Source organism: Myotis myotis, unplaced genomic scaffold (assembly GCF_014108235.1).
Source record: "Myotis myotis isolate mMyoMyo1 unplaced genomic scaffold, mMyoMyo1.p scaffold_m19_p_14, whole genome shotgun sequence".
Taxonomy (NCBI): domain Eukaryota; kingdom Metazoa; phylum Chordata; class Mammalia; order Chiroptera; family Vespertilionidae; genus Myotis; species Myotis myotis.
In genome coordinates, this window is record NW_023416318.1 from 37023233 (window position 1) to 37050272 (window position 27040).

General features: G+C 42.8%; 1 protein-coding gene across 1 annotated transcript in view; it reads right to left on the minus strand.

Moving 5' to 3' along the window:
• Nucleotides 1–4635: 4635 nt before the first annotated feature.
• The window catches only part of QPCT (glutaminyl-peptide cyclotransferase), a 39559-nt gene continuing 17154 nt past the window's right edge, over nucleotides 4636–27040 (minus strand). The window contains exons 2-10 of the mRNA XM_036334832.1: nucleotides 26895–27029; nucleotides 26483–26561; nucleotides 26153–26306; nucleotides 18298–18444; nucleotides 14734–15012; nucleotides 10734–10910; nucleotides 8570–8669; nucleotides 6359–6475; nucleotides 4636–4871 (exon numbers count right to left, since the gene is read on the minus strand). Of these exons, the coding sequence (XP_036190725.1) occupies nucleotides 4726–4871; nucleotides 6359–6475; nucleotides 8570–8669; nucleotides 10734–10910; nucleotides 14734–15012; nucleotides 18298–18444; nucleotides 26153–26306; nucleotides 26483–26561; nucleotides 26895–26901 (1206 nt within the window). The 5' untranslated portion in view covers nucleotides 26902–27029 and the 3' untranslated portion in view covers nucleotides 4636–4725. The remainder of the gene's footprint in view (nucleotides 4872–6358; nucleotides 6476–8569; nucleotides 8670–10733; nucleotides 10911–14733; nucleotides 15013–18297; nucleotides 18445–26152; nucleotides 26307–26482; nucleotides 26562–26894; nucleotides 27030–27040) is intronic.

The following is a 27040-nucleotide window of genomic DNA, read 5'->3' on the forward strand; positions in this document are numbered from 1 at the left end:
CCCCCATTTGGGAACAAATCAACTAGAAAATCTGAGGCCTCTTTTAACAAAGGTGAAATTAGCCATATAATATACCAGAAGTCAAATTCCCTAGGGTCTAGTGTTACATCAACTGAGAATAAGTTAGTCTCTATGTTCACTTATTTTAAAAATGAGGGCACTAATATATAGCTATATGGATGGGTAAACCTATGAAAGGACCACTTGTGATAAATTACTCATTTCAATAACTCTAGCATAACCTCAGATGGATTCTTCACATTCCCAAGGGAAATATCCTAAACACTTTTGAGTAACATTACAGCTTATAATTTATCCCCTCAGAAAACATTTTTTAAAAATCAAGAAGTTTTTAAAGGATCTTTTCATACTCTTAATTCACCTATCAATAAAGAATCAAAATACTTATAAAGCTACTCTGTATTTTTCTAGACCTCTTCAATTACATCTCCAGCCAGAGAGATTGGCTTAGAAGGCCTGGGGAGTGCTGGGGAGTCAGTTTTTTTTCCAAACAAGTGGCTTTTATTGCTTCCCAAGTGTTAACTGCGTGGATGATTAGAGAACAGTGAAACTGATGGCTGGTAGTCAGCTAAACTCACTTACTTCTCCAGCCGAACTGAGCTTGAATAATTTATTACATGTCATTCTTTGTTATCTGAAACCACAAATGTTAAATCCCCGAATGCCAAGGACCTCTTGTGCCCCAAGGTGCTCTGTCAATGAAAGAGAATAAAGGTTTCGGTGCTGTTCATAATGTATTGGCTGTACAGTCTATTTTTCACATTACCTTTGTAATCTTTGTGAGTTTTCTGGGTTTGGATTTGTTTTGTTTTGTTTTGTTTTAAACCATGGTGTGTGTTTTGTTTGTTTGTTTCTCTTCTTGCCAATTGTGTGCTGTTAATATTAATACTCCAACAAATGGTCTAAACTATCCACTGGCAAATTTGGAGATGTCAGAAAGTGGGCTACATTCCATGTGTTGCCTTTGAAATATGAGCACAGCGACATGACTTCACATTGCGTGAGCACACCAACCAAACTCAGGCAGAAGGCTACAGCCACGACACAGACGGTTCTTTCATCTCAGCCCTCTTCAAAACCACCATGAATTATTGTGTTGGATCTAGTGCCAAGATCCTGGGGCCAATTTCCACGTTTAGGAGGATGTGAGGGGTATCTTACACCACCCTACTGGCTCACCCAGCTACCGGCCTCTCCTCTCCACCTCAGCCTTTCTGCAAAACATGGAGGTAGCTGCACACTCGGGTGCCCCTCGCAACAAAGCAGTGCTTTGACTATTTGAAGATGTACCAGGGAAGTCAGAGAAGTGAGACAGCGGGGAGAAGTAAGGGGAGGCAGTTAAACCACTTCAAAACTACTTGTAGGACTTCAGACTACAGAGAACGTAGTGACCCCCAAACTCAGAGTGAAACCTCACTCTTTCGTACATTCATTCATCTTAGAAGCCAGAAATTGGTGAGAAGGCTGGCTGTGAAAGCACAGCCCCAGACCTTCATGAAAAGCAAATGTAAGTAATTTCCTCAATTTATCCGTGTGAGCTGAGCTTTGCATGACTCTGGCTGCCACAAATTGTCTCCCTCATCTTCTCTTTGTGTCCTTTGTTCCCACACCATCATTCCTCAGATTTAGGGCTTGCAGAGAAATGAGATTTCATTTTCAGCAGAAGATACCATGGCCAAGCCTCATGTGGGGCTGTCTGTACATCAGAGAAATGGAAGTGTCTTGTGTTTTGCCTGCTCCCCTTGTCCCCTCACCCCCCGCCCTTTATAATAAGTAATCGTGTCCAGCTGGGCCAAGTTGACTGAGCGAATGTTGGGTGTTCGTGTGATTTTGCTGCAGTGCCACAATGAATGTACCTCTTTGATGGAAGAAAGAAGGTCCATGGTATAAACAGTTTAAAGGTTTGGAGTTGGAGCTGGAAACATGGGTTGCTTTGTTCTTAGGACAACTGCTTCCCCATCTAAAACATGTCTCCATCTTAAATGATCTTTTTCTTTTCAAGCCACAAGCCTCAAGCTACAACAACAGGCTCATGATCCATTTTTTAATGCCAAGGTTATGAATACTCTTTTTATGAATATTCTCCTTTGAAGTCATTTCTCTTGAAAAAGAAAAAAATAGCCCTATGTATTGCAGAGTGGATAGTAATAGACAAAACCATACCAATTGTTTTCTTAGGGGTAATGCAATGCTCCAAAATTCACATAGAAAAATTCCAAATACAACATAATATTTATGGAATTCTGCCTTCACAGCTATAATTTTTTAAAGTAATATTTCTGGCTGGCATGTATTATACAGAATATATTTCAGAGACTAATATCAAGATTCATATCTTAAAATGTTTCCCCCTGTGGCATCATGATCGCCTTCCTCATATTATTGCAAACTCTCAGTGAACAGAATTTTAGGATGTGCCATTTGGAAGGAAGGAAACCTGCACTGGGGTAAGCTGCTTATGTTTTTATTTTTCCCTTTATCTCATTTCAACATATCCTCCAACTTCCTCCTCTAAAAATAATTCAACTAATGCCAGCTCAACAGATTATAGTAGATCTCCTATTAATTTCATTCTGCTTCAAAAGGAACTTATTATTTAGGCTTATAATTATATATGTATACATATGTGTGTGTGTATTAATGTTAACTGATGTTTAGGTTCCTTATTAAAACTTCTTTTCAGCCCTAACCAGTTTGGTTCAGTGGATAGAGCATCAGCCTGTGGACTGAAAGGTCCCAGGTTCGATTCTGGTCAAGGGCATGTACGTTGGTTGTGGGCACATCCCCAGTAGGAGGTGTGCAGGAGGCAGCTGATCAATGTTTCTCTCTCATCAATGTTTCTACCTCTCTATCCCTCTCTCTTCCTCTCTGTAAAAAATCCCCCCAAAAAAATATGTTTAAAAAAAGAGTCCCTGACTTTGAAGATTTATGCTAAAAAACAAAAAAACTTCTTTTTATTCTGTTTCAATATCATCAGTTAAATAATTTCTTTCCTGGTGTTTAAAAAAAAAAAAAGTGTTTCTCTGAACCCCTTTCAAATGTTTTATCTTATCCAAAGTTAATCCAGAAAAGTCAGCCTCCCTTAATCCTGCTTCGTGGCTTAGATTCTTTAGCTCTGGAAGCACTCATGCTGATTTCTGTTTTACCCATGCTGATGTCAAAACAACCTTTGCTGTGGCAGAAAAATAATCCCCAATGCCTCTGAAGCCTAATGTTGTCAGCTGAACCATGGCAACAGTGCTTTGTGAATGCTCTCCCAGACTGAGTGACCTATAGTACAACATCAAGGTACAACTGTTGTTTTGCACTTGGCATTGAGAATATTCTGCAAAGTTGTTTCCATGTAAAAAGGAAGCACTCTACAGTGGTTCAAGGCATGAGCCTTGGGTTCAAATCCCACCGTTGCCACTTATTCTCTGCGTGATCTTGAAGAAGAACATTTAGCTACCCTGAGCATCGTAAAATAGGGTTAATAATACCACCTACTTCTTAGGATTGTTGTGAGGATTAAGTTGGTAAAAACATATAAAGGATGTATGATTGTCTGACATAGACAGTACTCAATGTTAGCTCATACTATTATTTAACTTACAAAGGCATAACATCTTTTACATAATTTCAGAGGCCAATATGTAAAATAAAAAGAAATCCTAGAAAATCTAATTCTGTAAAATTTATAAACATGAAATTACAGATAATGTTATACATGTATATATATGATTATATAATTCTGACTATCCTTTTTTATAATTACTAGAGGCCCAGTGCACAAAAATTTGTGCACTCAGGGGGGTCCCTCAGCCCGGCCTGTGCTCTCTCGCAGTCTGGGACCCCTCAGGGGATGTCCGCCTGCTGGCTTAGGCCCGCTCCCCAGGGGATTGGGCCTAAGCTGGTGTCAGACAGCCCTCTGGCAGCCCAGGAGCCCTCGGGGGATGTCCACTTGCCAGCGGGGAGTAGGCCTAAGCTGCAGTCGGACATCCTTAGCGCTGCTGAGGAGGCAGGAGAAGCTCCCGCCACCACTGCTGTACTGGCAGCCGTCAGCCTAGCTTGTGGCTGAGCAGAGCTCCCTCTGTGGGAGCACACTGACCACCAGGGGGAATCTCCTGCATTGAGCGTCTGCCCCCTGGTGGTCAGTGTGTGTCATAGTGACCAGTCATTCTGCTGTTAGGGTCAATTTGTATATTACCCTTTTATTATATAGGATAGAGGCCTGGTGCACGGGTGGGGGCTGGCTGGTTTGCCCTGAAGGGTGTCCCGGCCTGGATCAGGGTGGGGGTCCCCACTGGGGTGCCTGGCCAGCCTGGTGAGCGGCTGATGGCTGTTTGCAGGCTAGTCAAGCCCCACAGTGGGAACCCTCACCCCATGAGTTTGTGGCCAGCCTGGGTGAGGGGCTGAAGGCCATTTCCAGGCTGGCCACGGCCACAGGCTGGAAGCAGGTATCTGGGATTTATTTATCTTCTATAATTGAAACTTTGTAGCCTTGAGCAGAGCTCAGGACCGGCCAGGGCAGGCGGGAAGCTTGGCTTCCTCCATTGCCGGGGGCAACCAAACTTCCTGCTCACTCCAGCTCCGTGGCCGCCGCCATCTTTGTGACGGAATGACAGAGTGAGGGTGTGATAGTTAATTACTCTTTTATTAGATAGGATTGTACCTTAACTTTCAAATTCGATACTAGATACAATTATCATGAACTAAATGAGAACATTACAAATGCAAATATTCTAACACAAAGACTTGTATAATTTTGTTTAGATTGTCAATGGTTGCTTCATCCAAATTTTCTTCATTGTCATCCATCGTATGCCATACTTCAGGGAAAGGAGATGCTATCAGATGCAAAACTGGAACACCTAATACAAAAGAACCAACTTGTAATTAAGTGCATATTTAAACTAGAAAGTATAATTTGGCAAGCAAAAGTCTGAGTGGGAATTCTGTCCCTTCCATATAAAGACAGTAGGTTATTCATCATCTTCTGTGCACTCCCTTATACCTTACCCTTGTTCTCCAAAGTCATTCATTTAGTTAAACAAATGTTAATTAATTCAGTAAGTAATTAGAAAGCACCTACTGTATACCAGCCCCTATTCTAGAAGTTAAGGTTTCATCGTTAAAAGGCTAAGTCCTGGTCATATGGCGTTTACATTCCAGTAGAGAAAGAAGCAAATAAACAAATATAAAAAATAATTTTAGAAAGTGATATGGCTTATAAAAAACAATAAAATACAGTGAGGAAATAGAGAATAAGAGGCAGACAGTGGAGCCAAGAAGAAGGTATTTAAAGTCAGGGAAGGCCTCTGTGAGAAGCTAACAAATAAATAGAGACATGCAACAAAGGAAAAGCAAGCTGTGCAAAAGTCTAGGGAGAAGTATTCTAGGCAGCAGTAGTAGTAAGTGCAAAGGCCCTGGGGTGAGGAGTGAGCTTGGCCTGCTTGAGGAACAGCAAGGAGCCAGTGTGGCTGGATTGAAGTAATACTGATTGGAGACAGACGTAGGAAGTGATGTTAGAGAGGGAGAACAGAGTCAGAAAATGGAGGCCCTTACAGGTCATGGTAAAGACCTTTGGTCTTATTCTACATGATAGCAAGCCACTAGAGCTTTAAAGCAGAAAAGGAACATAATTTTACTTACATTTTTAAAAGATAACTCTCATTCCTGTGTAAAGAATAGGGAAGCAAGAGCAAACACTAGAGACAAATTGGGAGGCTCCTGCAAGAGTCCTTGGGTTTGCCCTAGCTAGCCGGTTTGGCTCAGTGCACAGAGCGTCGGCCTGCGGACTGAAGGGTCGCAGGCTTGATTCCAGTCAAGGGCACATGCCTGGGGTTGTGGGCTCAATCCCCAGAAGGGGACGTGCAAAAGCCAGCTGATTAATGATTCTCTCTCACCAATTATGTTCCTCTCTTTCCCTCTCCCTTCCTCTCTGAAATCAATAAAAAATATTTTTTTTTTTTTTAAAAAAAGAGTCCTTGGGTTTGTTTAAACTCCCGCCATTGACATCAAGGATACGGCTTCCTTATTAATGAGTAAACATCAGAGTTACACAAAGTGTAAGAATACAGTCTAACTCTAAAAGTGAAGGCACGGTCAATGGAACATGAGCTTTCATAAATATCCTAGCTGCAGGAAAAAAATATAAAGGTGTCAAGGATTTTGAATGACTTTCATGAAAAAAATAGAAACCATAAGATGATTGGTGAATGACTTAATTATTCAATTCATTAAATCTAATGGTTCCTTACCCTTCTAGATTGTTGCAAAAGCACATAAAATACAATGAATACAATAGGTTAAAAATGCACATGTGTATGCACACATACATATACACACACATTATTACCTCTTCTTAAAAATGGGAGATGGTCATCCTGAATCATTCCTCCAAAACCATGATTCTGGAAATACCGCCTCTCCAAAGAATGAGCCTTGAGCAAACCTAATGCATGGAGTTCATGTTCTGCGGATGACAGTTAGACCGTAGATGAATATCTGTTTTTATCTGATGAATACACAGAATGCATAAGGAGTGTGAAATCTTAGCACGTGTGGCCATTGCTTTTACAACATGCGGCCGTGAACATATGTCAATAACCATCTGGGCTCTACATGGGTGTGTACATTTTGGAGTAGTTTGGGGATGAGAAGGGTCACATGTAGCTGTAGATTTACAGGTGAGAACCTTCTTAAAGATGAAACTCAATAAAAGAATGGAGAGATGAAGAATGATAAAAACGGGGGGGTGGAGAGGGGAAGATGGGGAGAAAACAACATAGGTACTCATAGATCCGAGATCCTGTATGAAGAATACCTTAAGAGGAGATGTGGGGCTTGGAAGGGTAATACTCAAACAGAATAAGGATGAAGTTTACTGAATGGCCACTTTATGGAAAGGGGTTACCTGCTACGACCTGCATCAGTGGTTCTCAAAGTGTGGTCTCCAACCAGGGGTATCAGAATCACCTGGCAACTTGTTAGAAATGTAAATTATCTGGACCCACTTCAGACTCACAGAATCAGAAACTCTAGGGACGGAGCCCAGCACTGTGTGTTGTAACAAGCCCTCTAGGTAATGCACACTCTAGTCTGAGAACCATTGGCCTGCATTCCATCACTCATCATCTTGTAACATAGAACTCATGTGTTATGTTACCTGGTTACATATAACATGAGTTCTATATTACAAAATGATAGGAGATCACAAGAAAACTATAAGACAATTAAATGAAACTCATCAGGATAGCCTGGTGTGTGTTTTCAATTGCTAAATTTCAAGTGTAAAACTAGACCAAGTGGTAAGCATGCATATGTGATATTTTAGGAATATGGAGATATTTAGGAACATATGTAATATTTTAGGAACCACCACCAAACAATATTCGCAATCCATTAATTGACACAATTCTTTCATCTTAGGATATAACTTTTCCTTATGCAATTAGATATGGTTTGAAGTACAGTAAGTTTCACTAGGAGGGGGCAGCACAATGGGTTAAAAACCAGTAAGGTGCAAGTTAATGCTATAAATTCATTTTGGTAGAGGAAATAAGAAAAGTGCAGAAAATCCTTGAAAAATGGCCAAACCCAATTTTTTGAGGCTACCATCAAAGTAAAGAAAACATGCTAAGAGAGGCCCCAAATGCTTATATTAATAATACCACAAAAGCAATTCTTTCAAACTAGAAATTGAAATTTGCCAAAGAAAAGTATCTAAGGTTCAGGCAAAAGTTTCTCTTGTAATATTCTAAATCTGCATATTGGCAAATTCTGAACTCATGGCAAAAGTGTGAGTTGAGATTGAAGTGCTTTTCCCACTGCTTAAATTAATCAAAACTGCCCCGACCAGTTTGGCTCAGTGGATAAAGCATCGGCCTGCAGATTGAAGGGTCCCAGGTTAGATTCCAGTCAAGGGCATGTACCTTGGTTGCGGGCACATCCCCAGTAGGGGGTGTGCAGGAGGCAACTGATCGATGTTTCTCTCTCATCGATGTTTCTGGCTCTTTATTCCTCTCCCTTCCTCTCTGTAAAAAATCAATAAAATATATATTTTTAAAAAAATTAATCAAAACTATAGACCAGGTCAGGCCAGGCAAAGAAACAAAGGTATCTATGGCTCAAGACAGAGGCTTTGGGGCTTAGAGAAGGAAAAGGAGAATAACTTTTTTCCTTTATACCATGAGCCTGGCTCAGGACTTCTGGCTGAGCAGTGTTACCCCTGTGGGAGCGCACTGACCACCAGGAAGCAGCTCCTGTGTTGAGCATCTTCCCCCTGGTGGTCAGTGCATGTCATAGCAACCGGTCATTCCACCGTTCTGTCGATTTGCATATTAGCCTTTTATTACATAGGATATCAAAATGCAGTTTCATGCAGGAAAATATAGTGGGCCTACTAAAAGAGATGAATAGGAACAATTAATTAATCCATAAAGCAAGGGGAAAAGCCAGTAAAGGATAGTATATATTCAAATCATACACTGAAATCATAAATTTTGAATTTTAAAATGTAGTGTTTGTCAGGAGGAAGAAACCTAGTTTTAATAACATTGGTGCTTACCAATTGCTTGAAGTCTATCAAACCATCGGGCAGAGTTTGGGAAAAAATTGGGAAATGTTGGATTTGGAGCTCCAATTAAATCTAGTAAGACCAATAAATCCTAAGGGAGAAAAAATGTTGTTTAGTCATTGTCACTAAAAACACGTTCCATATTCATCAAAGTAAAAAAATGAATCAAAACTATAGGCATATTAACAATTGAGAATAATCTAGGGAGCTTTATGAACAAAAGATTTAATAGCACTGTAAGCTAATACTTTGGCAAATTTATTAAATCTTGCTTTGCCATTAAATGGCAATATGTAGATTCTTTGAGTCTGGAATCCCAGAAGGATTTCACTGAAAATAAATTAGAAAGAGGACATTTGGATAAGTATTTCATAGATTTAAAAAGAATACATTTAACTTGATTTTCAGATGGGAGTCCAAGCCCCTGGTCTTCTATTCCATTCTAATTCGCCATTTTATTCTTTGTCTGTAATGACATAACCACCTATAAGAGAACACTTAGTAACTATTTATTCCCCAAAGTAGCATATAAGAAAAATTCCTTGGCCAGGAGCTACAGGACCTGATGTCTCTGGCTGTCCGTGTCCTTTTCTATAAACCAGAAGCTCAAACTTAATGACCTCTGGTTATATGCTCTACAATTAAATCAGTGTTCCTTAACTTGTTTGAGCCATAAAACATCAGCAGTATTAAGGACTCCCTGAAGAGAGTCCTTACACACCCCTCCCCCCGCCTAACCCTGGTTTAAAAACTGATTTATATAAGTGAGATCATGTGTGGGTAAATATCTAGTGTAGATCCTACACATGGTAGGTAAATATTTGCAGAGTCTACCATTCTAAAGATACAGTATCTGTTACCTCATGAATGATGATTAAATATATTCATTGGGGGAAATGGGCTTGTTTGAAATCAGAATGTATTTACATGGTTAGATAAGCTAATAAGAGTTTGTTTTGGGGGGGAGGGGGGGAGGAATGGTCTTAATCATATTATGGATTCATATATTTGAAATGATAAATAACTTTGTTCTTCCTACTGATCAGCCAGGTCTCTCCTCCTCGTCTGAATACTTTTTAGCCTTTTGGGTTCAAGTGACCGAACGAGATGCTGACCATATTCCCCTGATCCATTATGAGCTGCCAATGGACCACAGGATGGAGAGAATGCCCACATGGGATGTGTCAGAATCATAGAGGACATTTAACCTGGCCATGTGGACTCAGAGGGAGAAGGTAAGTGACCGGGCAAAGGACTGGGACAAGTGGAGTGGTTAGGAATAGGCTTTCAGTGCACAGATAGGGTGAAGGTCAGGGATGCACGAAGGCACGGGAAGAATGAAGACTCAGGAGAGGCATGAGGTCCCAAGCTGGGGTTAGTGAGGACTCAAGACTGAGTGACGGTCAAATACAGGAAGAGAATTAGAATAGGGAAAGAATTCAAGGGCAGGGTGAGGGACAGGGGGGCGGAGGGGGACCAGGATTAGGGGTGAAAATGGAGTCATGTGTTGCACCCATCACTTGGTAGTAAGAGCAGGGTTTTAAGGCAGCATCAAAATGTCTCCACCCCCACGTCAAAAATACCACATAAAAATCAGCCCATCAAAATGTCATATGCACAGTCAGAGCCATTATAACGCTTTGAATCCACTGAGGAAATTCTTCACTCCCATCCTCATACCACGTCCCACTCTAACTCCACTTCTCAAGACCCCCACCTCCTCAGGCCTCAGGGCTCCAAGAAGGGGTGCTCTCTCCACCTCTATGCAGTACCAGGGGCATGCAATCCCATTGGACCAAACTGAATGTGATGTCTCCTTAATCGGATGTTTTACAGCCTTTCAATTAAAGTGTTTTTACATTTTTGAAAACTTTAAATCAAATAACATTCAACTTTCAAAACTTACTATGTAAATGTTCATATCATTTCAGGGAAATATTTTAATGAAGCTCAGACGCAACTGCTAACCCAGAATCCTTCTTTTTAGCTCTGGGATTCCTCAAAAACCCAAACGCCTGCCAAGGAATGTTCTGTTATAAACACTCTGCTCTAAGGATGCCGGGGCATCTTTCGGTCTTTAATTGGCTTTAGCTTTGGCTGCCTTTGAGGCAGCCCCTGCAGCCACAGCAGCACCACGGATACTTCCCAGACTAACCATGCTGTGCAGCTGGTTGGTGTTTCTCGCTCCAGGTGGGTGTGGGGTCGATGCCATCTTTGCAGCTAAGTGCCGAGACCCATACAGAGAGTCTTGAGGGGACCAGTGAAGAAAAGCCTCTTCCCCGTCAAAGAAAATCAGCTGGAGTGACAGATCCAGCTTGGAGTCTGAAACGTTCTGGGAAAAAAAAAAAAAAAAAAAAAAAAAAAAAAAAAACAGTGAAAAGGTAACTGGAGAGAGGACAGCTGAGCCACAACGCAAGGGACGATAACACAGTGAGTGAAAATATGCCACCATTGATTTGGCACCACTTCTTCCCTGAAAATCATCCCACCTCCATGTAAATCTCACCGTCTCCCACTCCCCATGAAAAGAGAGGTTATGCATTTTCTCTGACTCTTCAGAGAACTTTGAAAGGCCCTGCCACCTCCAGAGATTCCCAGAGATTGACTGGCACTATTGAACCTGCAAGACAGCCTGACTTCCTCCTCTCCCTGATCTCATTGCTCTCCCCTCCCTGCCACCGGTGTTGAGTCAGGGCCACTCCCTAAGAAATGACCTAAATGCTAACCTCCAAGTCAGAGTGTGCATCCCAGGAAACCCAACCTGAACAACTGCAAATCTATTTGGCTACTCATCCATGATGTGCCTGCTCTTTTTTTTTTTTTTTTTTTTGTGAGTCTAGGTTCTAGGACCTGCTCTAGGAATGCAACAGGGACACAAAGAGTAATCATTACAGCCTCTCCCCCTGCAGGAGCCTACACTTTAATTGGGGTAGGAAAGATCAACCAAATACATGAACATGGCAAAAGGTGCCAAGGGTCACACATGTAAAGTAAAACTCATCTGGGAATGGATAGAATGAGAGGTTGAATCCTTGGGGTGTCAAGGAAGACTTCACGCAAGGGATGATTTTCAGGAGAACTTTTCAGAAGTATAAGCAGGGTTCTGATGAATGTTTTACTTTCCACGGTCTGATGACTCTCACTTTTTAGATTAGTCCCCCAACTCCCAGAATCTGCAACCCAACTGCAATCCCTAATCTATTGAATCGTTTCTCTTTTCCGAGTCCTTCACCCCCAGGATGTCCTCATTTCACTCCATGTTCAGCTTAAATTCCAGAGTCAATCATTCTAATCACTCCCTTGTCTCTCTCTGCCTTGGTCACACTCACATGGCAAACACATGACCTCAAGTCCACTCTCTGCTTCCGCCGTGCCTGCACCCGTGCAGCTGGACGTGGCAGGGGGAAATATACAACCGTTTGCGCTCTCCACCTCACTAACATGCTGGGGGATGTGCTCCCAGTGGACCAAACCTATTCTGATGTTTCCTTAATCTGTTAGAGGTATCCCTTCCGCTCTTATCTGAGGACATTAGAAACTGTGTCCTTTAAGTCCTCTTCTGCTCCTTGTGCTTGTTTTCCTCCCAGTTCACTTTTCAACTTGTATTATTTGTTCTGCTGGCTTGCTTTCATGTCGGAGACTGTCCTCAAATGTCTGGTCATCCTTTGTGTCCGTTCATATAAAGAGTAAGGCCTATCACACTGAGTAGGTTGGCTTCCCTGCAGGGTGCCCTGGTGCCCAGTCGGAGTTTTCACTGAGATGGTTCCTGTGTTCCAGAGGAGGATCCTCCAGGTTCCTGTCTCTGGTACAAGCTAGCTGCTGGCTTTCTCATGCTGGACGTGGGGGAAAGGCTGCGGGCCTCAGTGTTCAATGTGAGACTTCCACCTCACCTCCTTGCTCTCTATGAGGCACCTCTCTACAGCCCTCCTTTACATCTGGTGTCTCCATGTCCAGAACCTCCCTGGTTCAGTTTCTCTAGAAAAACATTCTATCATCTCCCGCAAGAAAACAGATGGGGTACTCACCTATCTTCCAGGTGTGGGGTGGGAACCTACGTATCTAAGTGCTCCTTAGAGTTAACAACACTCTCCTTCCCAGCTCCCCCCACCCCCACTTCCTCACTATCTGTGTAGCCTGATTTGTGAAGCTCTTCCAATCCTTCTTGGTGGCATATGATAGATGCCTAATTACCAGTGTCAACATAGTTGGTGAATTACCTGCACTCTTTCCCCACCCAAGGCTATCTCAATAGTAAGGTGTGAAAAACCACCCTAAATTCAGTGGCTTAAAACAATACTCATGAATCCTGGGTCTGTAGGTCAGCTGGGGACAACTGATCAAAGCCGGTGTGGGCTGGATCAGGAGCCTTGCTTCACCAAAGTCATTAAGGTTGGCTTTGTTCCACATGTCTCTTATCCTCCTCCAGGGGCTGGCAGGCTAGCCAGGGCACACCCTTTTCCTGGTGATGGCAAAGGCACGAGGGAGCAAGCCCAATTGCACAAGCACATTTCTAGCCTCTGCTTGTGTCACATCTACAGGCATTCTATTGGCCAAGACAAGTCAAATAACCAAGTCCAGAGGTAAGGAATGACATGGTACAACCTACCATTGGGGGAGGAGGGAGGAACACAGCAAAGTTATAAGGCAAAAGATGTGAATACATAATTATAATCTTATTACTAGAGGGGAGAGGGCTGCAAAGAGTTGGCACAATAATCCAGACCTCTCCCAGGTCACATTCCATCACCGCCTACCCAATCCGTGACAGCTGAAGAACTTAAAATAACTCCTTCTTACAGTTTAAATTAAAATCCAACTGGGAGAATAAATCTGATACTCTCAATGCTTGTACCCAAAACTAGCCCTTTTTAAAAACTGTCCACATCACTACCTCTATTAGAAAGGATAATGAAGAGAATGTACGTGCATTTTTTCATGGGGATCCCTACCCAACAACTCGTTCAGCTCTTTCTACCAAAAGCAGGTATGAGGTACATGCAAAAGGTACAGGAGCTCCCCCAGAAAAAGCACAGGCACTACACAACCTGTGCCTTTACGTCACATCCATTTCATTTCATGTCCTGACACTAGAATGCAAATATGAGAAATCAAACTGTTACATCAGCTTCAGAAACCCTCACCCAATAGCTGGGGAAGAGTTCTAGTTAAAAGCAGGGTAGAGCACGGGACAAAGACATCATAGAAAGTTCAGAAAACAAAACAAAACACAGTGAAAAGGATACCGAGAGGTTATAAACAATTCTTGCTTTCTTCAAGTGCAGCATATCCAACAAAAATAGAACCAAATATCTCTATTACTTCCATTACAAGATAAACATTTTACTTCTTTATCCCCATTGTACCCAAGGCCAGCCCCTTCATAAAGCTCTGAGGGGAGAAAGAGGCATCCGTTGCCTGCGAACAAAGTTTTTTGTTTTTGCTTTGTTGTGTTTACTTGGTTATGAGTGGTATCTGAACAAAATGTCTTCATCTAGTTTAGCACTTTTCCCCAATATACCCTTAAGAACACAGAGACTGAAATAACATCTGAGAGTCCCAGAAGTATTCTGAGCTGAGAACATAACAAAAGCTCTACTATGCTACATAAAATTGAGCTGAGATTCACAGATAATAACAATAATGCATTTCTGCTTCATGCTTTTCATCTTGATACGTCTGAATTACTCACTCTTGAGGGCCACCGTCTCTCAGATCAGAAGGTTGTGATGTCCGTGGCTCCATAAACAAGAAGAAATAAACAGAGTTCTCAGACATATACCTGTATCAATCTTCCGCCTTCTTAAATTTTCACAAAGAAATGTTGCCCTTAATTTAATGTGTATTCAAAACTAAGAAATCAGGTGCCAATTAATGAATTCACTGTCGTGTATCTTAGGTTTATTGCCCATGGTTGACATTTCAAATAATGTAATCTTCCAATTAATATTCACTCAAACTCATACCATTTTGCAAACAATTGATACAAAATGTCCTGAGACCTCACTGTCTCTAAGCCAGCGATAAAAAAAAAAAAAAATGTCCTGAAAGTCTACATTTCTAAACAGCCTTCTCACTCCCCGCAAGGATTCTCGAATTCACTCTGAGTTACTGCTCATGTGTTTTATGCCAAGAATCTACAAGAGGGAAACAGATACCTTCAAGGAAAGGAGTTGCTTGTCTAAGGCACGAGCTAGTTCCAACATCATCGCACAGGGCACGGCTGAGTCGGTGGCTCCCACAAACACCCTGTTGTCCCAATGGGGGAAATACTTGGAATCGTAGTGACAAGCAAGTACCAAGTGCCGTTTAGCAGTGGGATTGAGGGTGCTGATGATATTTGAGAAAGACCGATATCCATAAGGTGTCTGACTCAAGAAGGTGTCTACTTCCAAGACCCAGTCAGCTTGAAGTCTCTGAATTCTCTGCATGATATGCTGTTCAAAACAAAAAATAACAAAATTTCAAATCGAGACAGGTTTCATTTGTTCAGTATGTTTTAAATTGCTTATAGGCCTTTCGAGTTAACAATGCAGTACATGCTTATTGAATGAATAGCAAGGATGTATAGAAGAAAGGCTAATCTCCCTCTCCCCCAATATTCTCCCTGCAAATTGTTAATAGTATTGTTAATAGTCTGATGCACAGCTTCTCTTTTTTTTTTTTTTTTTACACAAACATATAGTAGCACAAACTCATAGACTGGATGTGTTTTTATAGGAATAGAATGCTACTCTTCTCACTTAACAATCTAACATGAACATTTCTACATGTCCGGAGATAGAGATCCAGTTCAATATGTCTTAAAGCCCACTTTCCATTTCTCTAGGAGGCTAAGGAGGCATGTTTGAGGAAACAGATATACCAGGGTCTCAACTTCCACTCTGAGCTCTCTGAGGCAAGCACGGCACATGATAGTTCTTTAGGTCCCCAGTGTATAGCAGGTGCCTCAAGTCCAACAGATACTTCGCAATATCATGAACACTAACAAAAGATACTGATGCTCACCCGCTCAGATACTATAAAGGGAGTCCCACAACAAGGGGGTCGGTAGGGATATTTGAGGTCCTGCCCACTCTAAGAATCAATAAGCGACTCTGTACCACAGTGACTGTCGAGTAGCTTTCCTTCTGCATTCAAGGAAGGTCCAGACCCACTGCACGTTCTGGTAAAAATAAACCCGTTTCTCCTGGTTATCTTAGGCCTTCTGAGCAACACGGTAAATGACAGGAAAAAGTATCAGATACAAAAGAAACTCCACCTCAGACACTAGAAGGGTCTTCTTTAAGCATCTGTGGGTGAGTTCATCCCTGTTCCATTGGCCCTTTCCTGCCTTTATTTTCCCTTTGCCTCATTTTTCTCACTGGGTTCCATTTATTTTATTTTGAAATATACACATCATTGTAAGTTGCTTTAAAGGATTTTTTTAAAGTCAAGTGACAAAGTAACCATCCACATAACCAGCAATCTGTTCCACAATGACCATCAGTGGGGATGGACCTTGAGGTAATAAACAAATAACATAATAACTGGAAAAGAAGGGGAGACTTTTCCCTCCCAGGGAAACACAATTTTCTAGCCTCGCCAAGTCTTGTGTGGCGTCCTGCCCTAACTAATGTGACCTGGCACGTGGGCGAGGACCTTGGAAAAACTGTGGCAGGAAGCTTCCGGGGATAGAGCTGAACCAGGGGGAAGCACAGTGTCTCTACAGCCAACCCTGCAAACGCCAAATAAAAACATAATTCTCCAGCTGCCCACTGTCTGCTTTCTATAGTGAGGTGGACTTCAGCCTACATAGCACAAATACCCAGTACCTTGCCTTTTCCTATTATAGGTTGAGAAGTTGTCTTTTCATATTTTTTAAAAAAAAGAATGTTTATACTAGCAACCTTGTTGAAATCATCATTTATATCTCATTTTTGTTATTCTCCACAATCCTCAGTATTGGGCTTTGTTCACAGTTGGCTATCAGTACATATGACTAAACTGTAATTAACAAACTATTTTTTCCTTCTTTTAAAAAATGTTTAAATTTTTTTAAAAATATATTTTTATTTATTTCAGAGAGGAAAGGAGAGGGAGAGATAGAAATATCAGTGATGAGAGAGAGTCATTGATCAGCTGCCTCCTGCATGCCCCACACTGAGGATTGAGACCGAAACCCGGGCGTGTATCCTGACCAGGAATCGAACCGTGACCTCCTGGTTCATATATCGATGCTCAACCACTGGTCCACACTAGCCAAGCTAAAGATATTTTACTTTTTTAATTATAAGTATTCTCAATGAGAATATATAAAATTATATGATATAGAATATTAGTAGTTTGAATAGAGAGAAAGCATTGTGCATCTAAGACAACCTTTACACAGAATATGAAAATAAGTTATCTTCAGACTTGAGGGAAAAATTATTTCCCATAAAAGGGGTCATGCAAAAAAATTTTTCAAAAGGCCTGTACTCCAGAACATCTGGCAGCCAGATGTTAAGCTGCTCCATAAACTGTCTTCAGCAGCCTACGTGCTTACAAAATGAATTGGGACTTAAAATATATATCTGTTAGCTTTGCTCAACTGAAGTCTCACACACAAACTCATTTCTCAACTACTAAACCAGTTGCGATAATTCCTGATATCGATGTTGACACTAAAATCCTCAAAAGCATCAGCAAATGGCCCAGAAAGAATTCTGCCTAAAGTAATCTTTTTTTTATTCTGTGTAAATATTTTTATTTGTCTTAGCAACTAATTTCTTTCTAAACAATCATATTGGCTGCATAACCTAATTACATCACCAATATATCTCGTTGTTGTGCTTTTGGCTTTCAGACTTGATCTGCAAGTTCCCACTACAATTCTGTAGAGCAGGCTGCAAAAACGACTGCTCTTCTCACAAGAATGTCCGAGGCAGGGGGCGCTGGGCTGTGGGAGAGAGTCTAAAGCTGCTGTGCTTCCCTCACTCCGGATAGCAAACGCCTGGGCCCACCAGCCATGCTAAAATGCAATGTAGAATGTGGGCTATATTTTTATTATTATACGCCCATTTCTTTTAAATAGGGAAGAGAGATGAGCCCAAGGAGTACCACTGAAATGAGAAGATCCAGAGCTAGGGACATCTGTGAGCACACACCACAGAGCCGGTTCCTCCCAGCATCCACTCTCCAGTGATCGATGGAAAGGTCAAGGTTAAACCCTTCCAGAATCTGGACTGACATTAGACTGCTTGACTTCTGCATATACACACTCATTTTTACCACGGGCCAGAGTCAGAAGCTTGAGAAGCACTGCCCTGGAGAAAGTAGCTTGTCACTGATCTTGACTCTCCCACCAGGGAGAATACAACTTCCCAAAGGGAAGCCTGATAGGACAGTAACTCGCTCTCGGCCCAGAACTGGCGAGCACGGGCTGTCTAAGGCTGTTACTGTTGGGTGTTTAGGGCCCAAGGGGTTGTTATAGAAATGGCCAAGAGTTGAGCACTTACCACCTTGTCTGATACCATACCCTACACAGAGATTTCACACATAAATTGTTTTAGGCTAACATGCAATGCTTAACAAAACAGACATTTACTCTCAGTTGTTTGATTTTCTTGGTTGCCTATTTTGGCGAATAATAAGATTAGAATGCAGATCTGAATGTTAGATAACTCGGAACTGGAGATAGATAACCTCTCACGTGAAAGCAAGTATTCAACAGCCCTTAGATTTGAGTGCTGCATTCTCACCTGGCGAGCAGCATAGCTTCCAGGGGAGCCTGGATATCGCTCTATCAGCAATGGCCGTAAGTCATGTTGCCACATTTCAGAAATACTGGTGCCTTCTGCAACTTGCCGGAGAGACGATGAATTCAGAATGGCTGGTTGGTGATCATTCTGAGGATTAAACAACGTTATTTAACCAACTATTGTTTCATAATATGTTTAAGACTTACCTTGAGACATCTGCGTTTGAAAAACACTGGCTTTGAATCTCAGAATAAAGGGATAGCTCTTATGTTATACAAGGCACATTAAGCTAGTCAAATTAAAAACTGGCCCCGCCCTAACCGGTTTGGCTCAGTGGATAGAGCATCGGTCTGCAGACTGAAGAGTCCCAGGTTCGATTCTGGTCAAGGGCATGTACCTTGGTTGTGGGCACATCCCCAGTGGGGAGTGTGCAGGAGGCAGCTGATCGATGTTTCCAACTTCTCTATCCCTCTCCCTTCCTCTCTGTAAAAAATCAATAAAATACATATTTTTTTAATAAACTGGCCCCTACGATCTAGGAAGTTAAACTAATTCTTTTTTAAAAATATATTTTTATTGATTTTAGAGAGGAAAAGAGAGGGAGAGATAGAAACATTAATGATGAGAATCATTAATGGGCTGTCTCCTGCACGCCCCACAGTGGGAATTGAGCCCGCAACTCGGACATGTGCCCGAACCGGGAATCGAACTGTGACCTGGTTCAAAGGTCGACGATCAACCACTGAGCCACGCCAACTGGGCTAAACTAATTCTTTTGATAGCTTGTCTTAAAAACAAAATTAATATAATGCTTTGAACCTGAAAATGAATATTTAACGCATTTCCTGTGTACGTTGTAATGACTTTTGGTACAACTGCTTTGTAAAACTAAGATTTTAAAATATCAGTGATCTAGCTCCTGTTCTTAAGTTTGTGTTTGTTTACTGCTAATACATTTTAAAATATATTTCCTTAATAAATTTGTCACTGCAGCCTTTACATTCCTTGGTACTCCACAATCAAAGTGCATCTACATTACCTCTCAAACAGCAATTTGAGAAGACAATGAAAGCTAAGTGACAAAACACCGGAAATGGGAAAAGAAGAAATAAGAAAATGGAGGCAGGAAGTCAGAAGACTTTATGTGGTTAATTATTACTTAACCTGACCAACGAGAGCTTGCCTGGTCTCTCCCGCTGGCTCACAAGCCCTAGGAAGGGTCACTCGCGCCAGCTCACCAGGCTCAGTCGCCCTGGCATCCTTCCAGGCCCCAAAGCAGTGTAAGGCTGTGCCCCATGGGGGCTTTGCATCTGCGGTGCCTTCTACCTTGAAGGCTTGTCCCTTCCTCTTCACCTGGCCAACTCCTGCTCATTTCAGGTGGTAGCTTAGAGGACTCTTACTTGGGTTTATACTTGTTTAATGCCTGATTTCATGTGAGAGCAAAACTCTCTCCTTTTTTCTGCTCTCTTCCTAGCTCATATTGAGCACTCCATAAATAGTGGGTGAATTCATCAAATAAGGAAGTGACAGGTGACTATCTTTCTAAAGCTATCTTCACCGAGATTGGGTTTACATAATAATAAAGTAAATTGGGCCTTTTGCTATCATATATATTAAGTCAGTTGAATGCACAAGCAATTATAAAGACAGAAGAGACAGGTGGCTACCTACTGCAAAGGGCCAGGAAATGCTGTAGTTCCATATTGGTGAGCTTTGTTCTTTTTGAATTTCTGATAGCTTGTGATGACTTAGAGTTGGGTTGGCCCAGGGCAGTTATTGTTTCAAACACTGTTTGAGCCCTAGACGGTTTGGCTCAATGGATAGAGCGTCAGCCTGAGAACAGAAGGATCCCAGGTTCGATTCCAGTCAAGGGCATGTACCTGGATTGCAGGCTCCTCCCTGGTCGTACAGGAGGCAACCAATCAATGTGTTTCTCTACTTCTGTCTTTCTTTCTCCCACTCTCCCTAAAAATCAATGGAAAAATATCCTCAGCTGAGGATTAAAAAAAAACAAAACAAAACAAAACAAACAAAAAAAAAATAAAGGAAGAAAGCTGTTTGGACAGTGACTCCTTTTCCAATGATTTACAAATGCCATCCCAGAGCCTACCTGGTCGCTGTGGATGCGGTCATGTCCTCAGCAAAAGGAGAGGAAGCTTATGTTTTAACGGGGACTTATGGAGGCTTGAAAGAATTCTTAAAGGGTTTCAGAAAAAAGAGGAACAAAACAAATAACTCTCGAGCATCTGTAGTGTAACAGATAATGTGGGTGAAACATAGTCCACACGAATCATCCAAAAACTGCTTAATGGATGAATAAAGGGTAAGTTCCACAAACAGGCCGTGGATGCTCCTGAATACAGACTTGCAGGAGTTGTTTCAGGCTCCTGAACTCAACCATGTAATTAACGTACTTCAGTAAAGAGTCCTTCCCGCCTCTGCCCCCCTATGAAATCACAGAGTTTATAAAAGCTCCCCGGTCAGTGAAGGATAGACATGGGAAACCACCACACTCGGTATGTTACTTAAGCCTTTCTATTCATTAAAGCTCCGAGGGGAAAGCATTTGACTTCTCCAACTTAAATGGCACTCATTCAATTTTTATGGAGACTCACTCTCTGAACTCAATAAACAGAAAAATCTATATGCAGATGAGAGGAAGGAAAAGCGGGGAAAACCTGGAGAGAAAGCGTGGGCTGGGTGCGAGGAAGGTAAATGAGGCAGAAATAGTGTTGAGCCCATGTTAAGTGCATGACCCAAATTATTCTAGGTTCAGTTCGGTTCAGAGACACATCGGCAATTTTCTATTGGTACAGGGCTTCTCGGAGGAATGAGTCTCTGTTACAGCCCCCGCCTCTTTTCACCCAGGCCGAAAGGACAATAAGTCTGCTTTCCGTGACAAAAATCTTTCAGCTCAAAAAGTGTGAACCAGATACCCTGAGGCAACTCCTCTAGGCTAATCACGTGGTTCCTTTCAGAGGGCTATGCAGTCCCAAATCCTTGCACTAAAAGGAGAGTGTTACAGAAGCTCAGCCAATTCAATTCCAGTTTCCATCCCATGTGAGGGTCTCCCAACAGCACTTGGTATAACACTTGTGTCCACCTGCAAATTCAACCCAGGCAGCATTCACTGAACTCCTTCTGCGTGTGGGATGCCACTGACATTACAAATGCAGTCGTGGAAAGGTAGGGAACTGAATGAGATAACAGTATGTCTCTTCTTTCAATGCAAGCAGGCATCTATCGAAAAGCAAAGCAGTGCAGGCTGTGAACAATTCAGGGTGAAATCCCAGCTCCCTGACTTACTAGCTGTGACTAGGACAAGTTTCCTTATTGGTAAAATCGATGTCATAGTACTTACCTTAGTACAGTGGTCGGCAAACTCATTAGTCAACAGAGCCAAATATCAACAGTACAATGATTGAAATTTCTTTTGAGAGCCAAATTTTTTAAACTTAAACTATATAGGTAGGTACATTGTTATTAACTTAATTGGGGTACTCCTAAGGCTTAGGAAGAGCCACACTCAAGGGGCCAAAAAGCCTCATGTGGCTCGCAAGCCCCAGTTTGCCAACCACGGCCTTAGTAGAAGTTCAAAATGGGACATTTTGTCTTTTTCTGCTACAAACACCCATCCTACCATTGAGTTCCCTGTCCCTGCCTTGAAGTCTCTGTTGCTGTTTCCATAAGAATCAATGGCTGTGAGATGGGAGGATGGATAACTAAGGACTTTTAGAACATATGTGGCTCTAGATTCTAGAAGGAGAGGAATGTGAAATACTGGGGGGAGCGGTAGCAGCTCGCTAGAGCTGACCCTGAGGGAGGACTCCTAGGTGAGGCCAACTCTCCTGTATATGGTTGCTCTGTTCAAAGACTCTGTCCCTCTATCCCTGGTATAATTTCAACTTTATCGTTGAATTTCACCTTTGTTACCATAAATTTCTACCATTAAAATACATTGGGTCCCAGCTTAACAATAGAGGAAGTTTGGAAACAATCTAAATATTCAGCAATAAAGGGATAGTTAAATTGTGGAATGATGATGATTTTATAAATATCAACTGATGCTTTCAATAAATTATGAGCTCAAGGAAATACTCATACAATTAAGCAACACAGTAAGATATAAAACTGTATATGCAGCATAATCTCTAGTATGAAAGTCATGTGTATTTATTTTAAAAAATAAACAATTCCTCAAAAAGTTAAAAATGAAACTTCCACTTGACCCAGTAATCCCACTTGTAGGACAATATCCCAAGAAACCAGAAACACCAATCAGAAAGGGCATATGCACCCCTATGTTCATAGCAGCACAATTTACAATAGCTAAGATTTGGAAATAACCTAAGTGCCCATCAGCAGATGAGTGGATTAAAAAACTATGGTACATCTACACCATGGAATACTATGCCGCTATAAAAAAGAAGGAACTTTTACCATTTGCAACAGCATGGGTGGAACTGGAGAGCATTATGCTAAGCGAAATAAGCCAGTCAGAGAAAGATAAATATCACATGATCTCACTCATAATAATCAACTTAATTTGATGAACAAGAATAGATCCAGAGACAAATGGCAGGTGGGGGGGGGGGGGGCGGGTTAGAGAGCAACCAAAGGACTTGTATGCATGCATATTAGCATAACCAGTGGACACAGACACTGGGGTGGTGGGGGTTTGCCCGGGGTGGGAATGGCTGGGGAGTGGGGGGGTGGTCATTTGGGGAAAAAGGAGACATATGTAAAAATTTAGACAATAAATAATAATAAAATAAACAAGTAACCTTAACTGAACATTTGCTATATGACAACCATCGTGCTAAATGCTTTATGTAAATAGCTCATTCAGTTCTCATAAAACTCATGAGATTGGTACAATTTTATCATCTCTATAAACATAAATACACACATTTATATACATATGTATATATGTGTGTGTGTATATATATATATATATTTACAGGGTTAGGTAAAGGTAGTCTTGCAGTTGTGAGTGCACAAAACAGATTTTATTCTTGTATTGTTATTTATCAATTATTGTATTATTTTCCACATGAACTGTAAACCTACTTTCACCACCTCTCCCCCCCCCCCCGTATGTATATGTTTATATTATAGATATAGAGAGAAAACAAGAATACCAAAATGGTTAACAGCAATCATCTCTGAATGTGGGCTTATGGGTGATGATAGTTTCCTTTTTAGTGTCCTTTTCTGTATTCTCCTAGTTTTATAATTGGGAGACTTCAAGAAAAGCCATACTCCTTAATGTGTTGAAGCTAAAAGCTTCTGTTTTAAAAACACAGTCACCAGTCATTCACACCTAAGGGAGGGATGATTTAATTAGATTCCTTTTAACAGCTGGTTGACAAGGTTGTACTAAAGGGATAGGTTTGGGCCAAACTGTTTGGCGATTGGGAAAGGCAGGATTCAGAAGTAATTTTGGAATATGGATCAACCCCCAGAATAATGGCCTTTAAGCTCTATAAGGGAGATGAGGGGAAGGGAGAACTAAGGAGTGAGAGGAGAAAGGGTTCCAAAAATAAAATGACTGATTTTGGAATTCCATTTAGGGTCCACGCTGACCCAGAGAGGAGTTAGTAAGCTCTTCCTCTGGCCCTCCAATCTTCTCACACTCCTTCACTAGCTGGACACGGTCCCTGAACCATCAGCCAGGCCTCGTCTACTTTGGAGAAGAAAGTGGAAGAGGTGTAATTGTGGTCGAGTTTCCTCATCTGTAAATTGGAGATAAATGTACCCTCTTCACGGGGGCACTGTGAGGTTCCTAATATTGCTTCTATGGAGAAATTGCTTGCAGGTTTCAAATAACCAAATCGTTATCTTCTGAACACAACCTTAAGCTAGGGTTGAACTGTTTTTACATATTAGATGCTGCTGGAAGAGACACACCTTTATTTCACAGCCAAGAAAAAGGATTTCAAAATCAGTGCTTTGCCACGCCTCACCTTTGGGCAGACCAGTGTACCAAGAGCACACCTCACATGGTTAAAATATCCATGCCATAGAGAGCAGGAAGGCATGTGTTTTAGTGGTGACTAATTCTTTTCTCAGGCCGCACGCTGTACTGGCCGCCTGGAGGCCTTCACGGAGGCCTACAGAAAGAAGAGGGAGGGGGCCTCTCAGGCATGGTCACAGCTGATTTTGTCATTTGTTCATTTGCTTGCACCACTTTCCCAGAGAGCATCCAGTTTCCCAAAACTACAGTGACTAGAAGCTTCTTGAAATAAATATAAAAGGGACTTGTACTTTAAAAGACATTCCCAAAAGTTCAGTTCTCATGGCTTTAAACAATTTAAGAATGCAGCACCTTCTGCCATCTACAAGTACAACCAGCCTACCAACGATCCCTTCGGAGCAGCTCGTTCAAACAGTTCCCATCTCACTTACTCCCAACCATTTCCACGGATCGTAAAGGCAGGTTTGGTGTAGCTCCCCATTCTGGTTCTTTGTGCCCAATTTCTGACCAGGAAGGTCCTCACAGCGAAGCAAAGGAGAGGATTTGAGTCGGTACCTCAATGTGACACCTTCTGATGAAGTTATTTTTCTTATAATGAAGTTATTCTTGAGTTGGCTTCCTGCATCCCCACCAGGTTCCCTGTGGTTGACGGTCTTCCTGTGGTTGATGGTCTCCCTGTGCAGTGGGAGCGTGTGTGCCCCTAGATGGTGAGGCTCATTAAGAGAACTGACCTGGGCTGTTCCTACCCCTATGCAGGCGGCTGGGAGGAGCAGACTAGAGTGCCAGTAAGGGCCTGTGCATTCTCCCGTGTGCCCTGTATTTCACACGTGTGAGTAAATACAGGCACGTAAATTGTAAGCATTTAAAAGATGTGTTCAACAACACTGTCAGCATTGATATCCCTTTACTTCGCTGCTTTCCATTGTATCTTTTTTAAAAAAATATATTTTATTGATTTTTTTACAGAGAGGAAGGGTGGGGGATAGAGAGTTAGAGACTGCACACTCCCTACTGGGGATGTGCCCGCAGCCAAGGTAGTGCCCTTGACCGGAATCGAACCTGGGATTCTTCAGTCCGCAGGCCATCGCTCTAATCACTGAGCCAAACCGGTTAGGGTTTCTTTTATTGTATCTTGAAGGCCATACCATTTTACTCCAATACCATTAACATTAGCACAAGCCTCTAGCAATATCATGATTTCAAAATTGTTACACAAGAAAGGGAAATAGCTGTGAACCTGCTTAGTTCACACCGAGCGCACTTGCAAAGCACTTGTATTCTCAGTTCCTTATATGAAATTTGCACCTATACCTAGATACATTGCTCTGACCATTGCATTTTACTCTTTTAAGACCAAAAAAATAAAATGTTTAAGGAAAGTGGGTATCCAGTTAAGGTCCTTGGTTCGGAGCTGCTCCGCTTGAAAATCTAAAACGGACTGACAATAACACACGTCTGTCCAGAGGCTACATGGAAACATCAGCGTCTCCAGGGTGTTCTGGGACGCAGATGCAGCGGTGGGAGAGCGTGGGCCTCGTGGGTCCCGAGTGGGCGGCAGCGCGGCCATGCGCTCCCACCTCCCTGCGGGCGGCCACCGGCCAGACACACTTCCTGCGCCTGTCAGCAGCCGCGTCGGACCCAGCCGAGGGGAGGCCGGTGACCTCATCCAGCTCCCGCGGCGTCCCCGAGGCTAGCGAGGCCCCCTGGCGAGGACGCAGAGCCCCCGCTCCCCTGGGATCCCGAAGCGGCACGGCTGCTGGGGCCGGGGACCGCCGCTCCGCCCCGCCTCCCTCGCTGCCTAGGTGGGCTCGCCCGGCCCCAGATCCCAGCACCCGGCAAGAGCCGCGCAGGTACCATCGCACAACAGCAGTCCCTCACCTTCTCCTGGGTCCAGGCTGCGGCGCCCCGACTGATCCCCTCGGTTGCCAGGGGCAGGGCGGCCAGCAGCAGCAGGTGGAGGGCGCCCAGGACGCGCCAGTGCCCGCCGCCTGCCATCTCTCCAAGGCTATCTGCGCCCCGGTCCCTGCGCCGCCTGCGGTCACGGTCACGGTCACGAGCCTGGGAGCGCGCGTCCTTCGCCTTCCCTCTTCTCCACCCTGGGGTGGACTGCGCCCGCCCCCCCCATCTCCTCCCAGTCGCCTCCCCGCTGCGCTGCGCAGGCTGAAGCCGCAGCTCTCCTCTCCCTACCCCCACCTCCCCCATCCCGACCTTAGCAACCCCCGGGCCGGGCTGTTCTGGAAGGCTGGAGCTTCCGAATCCCAGGGAACGGAGACGGCTGCTTCCTTGTCTTGGGGAGGACGAGAAGGAAGGAAGAGACGGGGAGAGGCATTTTTATGATCTCCAGGGCCATCACAGGGAAGAGCAAGGGGAGCGAGGTTTCAGCAGACCCGGTGCGGTTATGAAGTGTCTTCCCACAGTTCTGTACCGGGCACTGTCCTGGGTGCTTGTCCCATGTCCCCTCATTTAGTCTTCATAAACATCATACTGATTTACAGATGTGCAAACTGAGACTCCCCGCCCTCCATACAAAGCCTGAACCCAGAGCCCATCTTACCTTTCCTCTTTTTTCTCACAAACACTTACCTTGCCAAACTGGGTAAAGTCTGGTTAAAGGGATTACCTGACATAAGCAAGATCTAAAATGTCCACCGTGGTTCTTTAGGCAGTCTCCTTCCGCAATGCAGCCCCTCAAAAGGTAGAGCTAAACACAACTGAATTTACTTTGTAGCATCAAAGATCACTGATCAAGATAATCCTGGAAAAAAC